Source organism: Papilio machaon, chromosome 24 (genome assembly GCF_912999745.1).
Source record: "Papilio machaon chromosome 24, ilPapMach1.1, whole genome shotgun sequence".
Classification (NCBI taxonomy): Eukaryota; Metazoa; Arthropoda; class Insecta; order Lepidoptera; family Papilionidae; genus Papilio; species Papilio machaon.
This window is the reverse complement of record NC_060009.1, coordinates 17654-26211: the sequence shown is the minus strand read 5'-3', so window position 1 is coordinate 26211 and position 8558 is coordinate 17654. Positions and strand designations below refer to the sequence as shown.

Below are 8558 nucleotides of genomic sequence, written 5' to 3'. Positions count from 1 at the left end.
GGCGGCCGGCTCCCTCAGCCAAATAATCAAGGACAACGTAGAGGTCATCAAGAAGGTAGCCACCACCTCCAAAAATTTGAAAGGAGGCTACGTACGCGCCTTAAAGGATGCAGCGGAGGAAATCACGAAGATGGCAAAAGCTCTGCAAAGCAGATGCGTATCTGACGAGACCAAAGGCCTGCAGGCGGACAATGCCCGCCTGCGAGCAGAAGTAGCACAACTGCGCAAGGAGGTAGCAGAAATGAAACAGCACCTTCATACACCGAACGTGAGGGCAGAGGCAGCCGCTGTGGCCATACAACCGGAACCACAACGGCAAAAACCGAATGACAACGAGGAGCTTGTGCGCACCATCTTATGTCAAGTGGGCACAATGGTAAACGCCAGATTTGAGGCGTTACAAGAACGACTCCTTCCGGAGAAGCGCCTCCGTCCCCCGCTGGCGGCGGATAGCAGGCCTGAGCCTGCAGGCCCTGGCGCACCGGAAGCACCAACAATGATAAATCAGGCAAAGAGCGGACCAACACCAGGCAAAGCCCCGGGCAAAACCTCGAGCAAAACCTCGGGCAAAGCCTCCGGAAAAGCCTCGGGCAAAGCCCCGGGCAAAGCCCCGAGCAAACCCGGCAAGAAGAAGACGACGGAGCCCCAGGCCCAGACACAGCCAATGGCGGCAGAGCCAGCTGACCAACAGCCCAGCGAATTGCCCTGGAGCACAGTGGTAAAAAGAGGGCTAAAACAAAAAAAGAAGAAGAAAGAGGGCACACGGGTGTTTACAAACACTGAAAGGAGGAAAACGCCAAGACCACCAACAGTCAGCTCACCTAAGACGGAGGCGGTAGTGGTCTCAATAACGCCGGAGGCTATCGCTAAAGGCCTCACCTACGATGCAGTCATCGCCGAGGCCAAAGCAAAGATCAAATTGCAAGACGTCGGAATCACAACTGGGGTACGCTTTAGGGTGTGTGCCACAGGAGCGCGGAGGTTTGAGGTCCTGGGTTCAGATAACAGCCCGCAAGCCGACGCCCTTGCGGAAAGATTGACGCAAATATTCAGCGGAGAAATGGTCCGGATTTCCAGACCGGCGAAGACGACTGAAATAAAAATTTCTGGGCTAGACGATTCAACAACTGTCGAGGAGGTGCTGGCGGCGGTTGCCGAAGCTGGAGCCTGCTCCAAAGATAATCTCAAATGCAGTGGCGTCGTAAGAGACAGATTCGGAGTAGGACATGCATGGGTAGAATGCTCGGTAGAGACTGCGAAACGGGTGGCTACAGTAGGTCGACTGACAATATCGTGGGTGTCGGCCAGCGTCATGCTGCTTGAGCCAAAACCACTGCGTTGCTATCGATGCCTGCAGAAGGGGCATGTTAGAGCGCAATGCAGTGCAGAGGCAGATAGGAGCAAGCTGTGTTTCCGATGTGGGGTAGAGGGGCATAAGTTTAAGGAATGCTCGGCCAAGCCGCACTGTTCCATCTGTGCTGCGGCCAAAAAACCGGCGGATCACAAACTGGGAGGCAAGGGCTGTTCTGCTCCAGCCCCCAAAGTCACCAGAGGGAAGACACAGCCAAAACCAGCACAACAGGCGTCAGTAGAGGTCGCTATGGAGACGGACGAAATTGGCACCAGAAATGGCTCTTCAAATCCTACAAGCCAATCTTAACCACTGCGCACGTGCTCAAGACCTGCTCTTACAGAGTATGGCGGAGTGGTCGACGCAGTTAGCTGTAGTGTCCGAACCCTACTTCGTTCCCATTAGGGATGATTGGGTGGGGGACGAGGAAAATCTTGTAGCGCTCATTGTGCCCCGGTCCATGAGTTCCCCGACTCTTGATGGGGTTCAAAAGGGCCACGGGTACGTGGGTGCTACAGTCGGAGGAAATTTAGTCGTCGGCGTATATTGCGCCCCTAGCAAAAGCCTCGCAGAGTTCGAGGGTCTTCTCGATCGTGTTGGAATCCTCGTCGGCAGAAATCACACCCGTTCCGTGCTGGTAATGGGGGATTTCAATGCCAAGAACACTGCCTGGGGTGGCACAGCCACGAACGCCCGGGGTGCAATACTTGAGGAGTGGGCCTTGACCATGGGACTTTGCCTCCTAAACAGGGGGTCGAGACCTACTTGCGTCCGGCCGCAGGGCAGTTCCATCGTGGACTTATCGTTCGCCTGCCCTGCAACCGCGAGACGGGTGTGCGGTTGGGAAGTGGTGGAAGGTGTGGAGACACTATCTGACCACCGTTACATCCGTTTCTCAATATCGGAGACACCAACGGCCCCAGTACATCAGGGGCCGGAGTCGCTGCACCGGGACACTCCACGGTGGGTGGTGAAGCGACTCAACAAGGACGTACTAACTGAAGCTGCCCAGGTCGAAACATGGTCGCCTGCGGACAGCTCCCTGGACATTGACGAAAGGGCTGCCGCGCTGCGTGCGTCGATGACTCGCATATGTGACGCGTCGATGCCGCGGCAAGGCCCCCCACCCCGGAAAAGACACGTGTACTGGTGGTCTGCAGACATAGCAGCAATGCGCACTGCGTGCGTAGCTGCTAGACGCCAGTACCAACGACAACGACGGAAACGACAAAGAGACGAAATCGCCGAGGCGAGCTTACATAACACCTATAAAGCCGCAAAACACGATCTGAGCCGAGCGATATGCGAAGCGAAAGACAGGGCGCGAGAGGAAATGATCGAGACTTTGAACCAAGATCCGTGGGGTCGCCCTTACTTAATGGTTCGTGGGAAACTCCGGACGCGGGCATCACCTCTGACGCAAAGCCTCCAGCCCCAACTGGTGCAGGAAGTGGTGACATCCCTCTTTCCAAATAGGGAGGCTCACACGCCGCCTTACAGGATTCCGAACACCAGGAATGAAAATCCTGATTCCGTCGAGGACATTCCACCAGTCACCCCCGGCGAGTTTGGGGCTGCGGTTCACCGGCTACGTGCCAAAAGGACGGCCCCAGGGCCGGATGGCATACCGGGCCGTGCTTGGGTACTAGCCGCGGACATATACGAGGAAAGAGTTGTTGAGCTGATGGGTGATTGCCTCGCACAAGGACGTTTCCCTCTGCTCTGGAAGAACGGCTCCCTGGTTCTCCTTAAAAAAGAGGGCCGGCCAGTCGATTCCCCTGCAGCGTACCGGCCAATAATTCTACTCGACGAAGTGGCGAAGTTGTTTGAGCGGATCATCGCCAACCGCCTCGTCAAGCACATGGCGACAGTCGGCCCGGACCTGGACGACAAGCAATTTGGCTTCAGGCCGGGCAGGTCTACCGTCCATGCCATCATGCGGGTTAAGAAGATAGCGGAGGAAGCAATTGCCCAGGGCGAGGTCGTTCTTGCGGTGTCCCTCGACATCGCAAACGCCTTTAACACCATGCCCTGGAGTTGTATCATAGAGGCCCTCCGCTACCACCAAGTGCCGGAGTATTTGTGTCGGATTGTGGCCGACTACCTATCATCTAGGTCGGTCTCGTACAGAAGTCGGGACGAGTGGTGTCGTCATGAGGTCACGTGTGGCGTACCGCAGGGCTCAGTCCTCGGTCCCCTCCTATGGAATGTGGGCTACGACTGGGTGCTGCGGGGCGCTAATATCCGAGGCGTAGACGTCACCTGCTACGCAGACGACACCCTGATAACGGCGCGGGGACGCACGCACCGAGAATGCGCGATCCTCGCGACAGCAGGAGTAGCCCAAGTGGTGGGCAGAATACGTGGTCTGGGCCTAGAGGTGGCCCTGCATAAATCCGAGGCCCTTTATTTTCACGGACCTCGGAACAGGCCTCCTCCGGGAGCCCACATTATCGTCGGTGGCGTGAACATTGGCATCGAGCCCGAAATGAAATACCTGGGCCTCACGCTAGACGGACAGTGGACATTTGAGGGCCACTTCCGAAAACTGGGACCCAAGCTGATGCGTACGGCCGCCGCTCTTGGCAGATTACTGCCCAACATCGGCGGACCCAAATCTGCCTGTCGGCGCCTATTCATGGGCGTCGTCAGGTCGATGGCGTTATATGGCGCTCCCGTTTGGAGCGGCGCCCTAAACAACCGGACGATTGACATTCTTCATCGGCCACAAAGAACTTTGGCCATAAGGATAATACGTGGTTACCGCACCGTATCCTACGACGCGGCTTGCGCCCTGGCGGGTTCCCTGCCGTGGGTGCTAGAGGCGGAGGTGCTCGCGGCAGTCCACACTTGGCGCGAGCGAAGAACCATGACTGACGGACCCCCGCCCTTAAGGGTCGAGGTCGAAACCCACAGAAAGGAAAGGCGAGAAGCAGCCGTGGCCAAATGGCAACGCCGCCTCCGCCAGACGCGGGCTGGTGCCAGGACAATTGAGGCAATCTGTCCAGTTCTCGTGGCGTGGCTGAGGAGAAAACACGGGGTGGTCACTTTCCGTTTGGCGCAGGTGCTGTCGGGGCATGGCTGCTTCGGCAGTTATCTGCGCCGGATTGGGAGGGAGCCGTCTGCAGTGTGCCACCATTGTGACGATTGCCCCGAGGACACTGCCCAGCACACGCTGGCGGAGTGCCCGGCATGGACACAACAGAGACGAGACCTCGTGGCCGTAGTGGGCAATGATCTCTCACTGCCGGCCACAATAACATCGATGGTGGAATCGGACGGGGCCTGGAAGGCCGTCCAAGAATTTTGCGAGGTTGTGATGAACATCAAGGAGGAGGCGGAGAGGGCACGGGAGACGGCTAGTCAAGACGCCATCCGCAGCCGCCGCACGGGAGGGAGAAGACGGGCATTCGCCCGGAATATCCCACCCTGACAGAACTCGGGTGGCGAGCTAGGGGACGCTCGCCACTCAGGAAGAGTAGACGAGGGCGCGACGGTTTCCCGCGCGAACAGCTGAGGTCGAAGGACGAGGAGGCGTAAAGCCAATCACTGCCGGGGGCGTGTGAAGAATACTTTATAGTGTACCCATGCCCCGGTGAAAGGTGACACGAGGAAACCAGTGGAGTTTAGTTGGTATGCTCCCGCTTCTCGGGAGAGAGCCCAACATAACCACCAAGCCATCCCCAGGCGCGGTGTGTATGCGGGAACGCATTCTCCACTTAAAAAAAAAAAAAAAAAAAAGGTTAGGTTAGGTTAGGTTAGGTTAGGTTAGGTTAGGTTAGGTTAGGTTAGGTTAGGTTAGGTTAGGTTAGGTTAGGTTAGGTTAGGTTAGGTTAGGTTAGGTTAGGTTAGGTTAGGTTAGGTTAGGTTAGGTTAGGTTAGGTTAGGTTAGGTTAGGTTAGGTTAGGTTAGGTTAGGTTAGGTTAGGTTAGGTTAGGTTAGGTTAGGTTAGGTTAGGTTAGGTTAGGTTAGGTTAGGTTAGGTTAGGTTAGGTTAGGTTAGGTTAGGTTAGGTTAGGTTAGGTTAGGTTAGGTTCCACGGACCTGCTCGGTTGTCCGAGTGGGCGGAGAGGTGAACTCCGACGTGGCGCGTCCCCGGGTGGTGGATAGGGGAACGCCCCGGCATATTGCTGGGGTAGGGCTTTTTTCGCCCCGCGAACCAAACACCAAAACCCGTAAATCCGCACCCAGCGGAAACGGGGGCTCTGCGCACTGAGCGTGGGGCCGCGAGGAAGAAAACCTCTATAAAAAATTACCCTGGTGGCAACACCACACTTGGCGCCCACTGGTCTTTATGATCGGTGGACGCCAAGTAAACCGTAAGTCCGCACTGAGCGGAAACGGGGGCTCTGCGCACTGAGCGTGGGGCCGCGAGGAAGAAAACCTCTATAAAAAATTACCCTGAGGAGGAGGTGGATGTTCCGTAGGGCTACACCGGACAGGGCCACCCATACCGGGCAGGCCTGCGGAACATCGACGAGGGCGTGCGGCATCACGTTAAAAGGCAGCGGACTTCGGTCGGAGTATGGCGGCCTCCAAGGCCGCGCGTCATGACTGGGGGACCTCACCCTGCTCAACAAAGGCGGCTTCCGGTGTCCGACAACGCCGGACAAAATGGACAATGGCAGACTTTAATAAGTATATACCCCAGGAGGGTACCGCTGGCTATGCCAGCGGAGAATCCCTCCCAGAGGTCATTCTGACCTCTGGCCGGCCCACGTACTCTGGGGGGGCCAAAGCATGCCAAAAACCAACAACCTCAGCACGAAACCCGGAAATGACAGCAAGCGATATGGATTTGACGAATCGGAAGGAGAAGGAAGCGTGGACAGGAAGAGGAGGAAAGGCTGGTAAGGACCAGGCAGAGGAGGAAGAGACGAGCGACGCGGAGTTGGTGCCGGTCTCTGAAATATCTGGAATGTCCGGAATATCCGGTCTGTCCTCGTCTGACTCGGACAGCACGATAGAGGGCACAAAAGACCTAGGGGAGGCGAATAAGGCCGCCCCTACAGCCCCGAGACTCGCCCTCAGATTTCCGGCAAAAATGCCGAAGAAGAGGGCGTTGAAAGACGACGGAGCGGCGGCCCCGGTGGCCGTCAAAGTATCAACGGCGGCAAGAGGCCGCCCAAGACGACCAGGGGCTCACAGTAGCTACCTGAAGGAGGCCAAAGCACATCTGGCGGAGGGGGGGGAGAGTGGAGCAAGCAGCTCGAACCCCCCCCCCTACCGGCCCCCGTGCCTCCCGCCCAGGGACCCGTCGGAGCCGAGGTGCTCCCAGCCGGCGGCCGCGACGATCGAGGCCCTTGCCGCTAAAGCCCTCCTGAATGTGGCCGCCATTCAGGGGGAGGTAAAAAAGAGCGGCAACATCAAGGGCACGGTCCTGGGACAGATCAACCGGGCCACAAAAGAGGTGATCGAGGCGGTGGAGGAGCTCCGCTCGATCACCCCTCAGGAGGAACAGCGCCGACTCCGCGCGGAAAATGCCAGGCTAGCAAGGGAAGTGGAGCTCATCCGCGCGGAGCTCAAGGCATTCAAGGAAGCATACTCGGAGTCGCAGAGGAAAGCGGCCGCGACTCCGAGGGAGGTTCCTCTGGCCCGGGAGGAGGGAGTGGAGACTGTGCTCAGGGGCGCCCTCGAGGAGATGAGGCGCGACCTTCTAGAGTCCGTAGGCGGGATGGTAAATGCCCGCCTAGGAGACCTGGAAACGCGCCTCCCCCCTGAGCCGGTGGTCAGACCGCCTCTTCAAGCGGACCAACACCACCCGCCGCCGCCGCGCCCTGTGGCCCGGCCAAGACTGGCAACCGGTACCACCAAAGGCACCGAAGCACGACCGGCCCAGGCCCCTGTGGCCAAAGCCGGTCCAGCCCCGAAGCCGAAGAGGCGAATCAATAAGACCGGACCGGCCGCCCCTCCCCCCCCTCCACCTGCTAGCGGAGAGGGGAACGCAAGGGCAGCTAAAAAAGCCAAAGCCGCAACCACTGAACCTGCCCCCCAAACATCCGGGGGCGAAGAGGTTCAGTGGTCCAAGGTAGTCGGCCGGAAGGCCGGAAAGAAAAGCAAGAAGGCTCCGGCCAGGGCCCCGCCCGCTGCACAGGTCCAACCTGTAAGAACGCAGCGGGCTGCCCCCCCCCCCCAAAGCGGTAAAGATCGTGGCCCCCAAGACGGCGGCTATCACCGTCACTCTCAAACCAGGGGCCACGATCACAAACGCCGAAGGGCAGGTCGCCGAGGCCAAGTACACGGATGTACTGGCCAAAGCCAAGGCGGCGATCTGCCTTAGGGACCTCGGCTTGGAGACGGTCAAAGTACGGACGAGTATGACCGGCTCCAAGCTGATGGAGGTGGGGGGAAACACCCCGGAAGAGACGGCCGACCGCCTGGCCGCCGAATTGACACGCGTCATTGGCGACTGGGCGGACATCGCGCGTCCGTCCAAGCTCGCGGACCTCCGGGTCTCGGGCTTGGACGAGACGGTAACGCGCGAGGAGGTGGCAGCCAGACTGGCAACAGCTGGGGGCTGCCACCCCGATGCCGTCAGAGTGGGCCTCATCAGGTCCAGCTTCTGGGGTGGGGGCTCTGCCCTTGTGAGGTGTCCGGCGGCGGCGGCGAAAGCCGTCGCCCAAATAGGGAAGGTGGCCATAGGGTGGAGTATGGCCACCATCACCGCGGTAAGGGCCCGGCCGCTGCGCTGTTTTAAGTGCATGCGGCTGGGCCACACCCGGGCCCTATGCCCGTCGGAAGCGGAGGATGGTCGCCTCTGCTTCCGATGTGGCCAAGAGGGCCACAAGAGGGCCGCGTGCGAGGCGCCTGTCAATTGCGCCGTGTGTAAAAGGACAGGCTGCCCGCACGCCCACGTCATGGGGGGGGCTAAATGCACCCCCCCCACCATGAGGGGGAAGGCCCGCTCCACCGGCCCTCCCCCTGCGCCAAGAGCGCAGCCGCCGTCCGGGCCCCAACAACAGCCCGAAGAGGAACGTATGCAGGTGTCATAAATGCCCAGACACCTGCATACGGAGTTCCTGCAGACCAACGCCAACCACTCCGCCCGCGCACAGGACCTGCTCATGCAGGCCCTGGCGGAGTGGAGAATTGCCGTTGCGGTCGTGGCCGAGCCCTACCTCATCCCTTCCCAGCCTCATTGGGTCGGGGACACGGAGGGCTCGGTCGGAATGGTGGCGCCGCCAACGGGCCCGCAAATCCTCTCTCTC

General features: G+C 59.2%; 1 protein-coding gene across 1 annotated transcript; it reads left to right on the top strand.

Moving 5' to 3' along the window:
• The first annotated feature begins 5971 nt into the window (after nt 1-5971).
• Nucleotides 5972-8342, top strand: LOC123722352 (nucleolar protein dao-5-like). Its single transcript, XM_045683867.1, has 2 exons — nt 5972-7453; nt 7512-8342. The coding sequence occupies exons 1-2, from the start codon at nt 5972-5974 to the stop codon at nt 8340-8342; spliced, it is 2313 nt and encodes a 770-aa protein (XP_045539823.1).
• The last annotated feature ends 216 nt before the right edge of the window (nt 8343-8558 follow it).

What these genes read in the sequence shown, in the direction of transcription:
- LOC123722352 (XM_045683867.1), top strand. Translation starts at nt 5,972, where the DNA reads ATGGCAGACTTTAATAAGTATATACCCCAGGAGGGTACCGCTGGCTAT. An exon ending in CCGCTGCACAGGTCCAACCT is followed by an intron (nt 7,454 to 7,511) that starts GTAAGAACGCAG and finishes GTGGCCCCCAAG; the next exon opens with ACGGCGGCTATCACCGTCAC.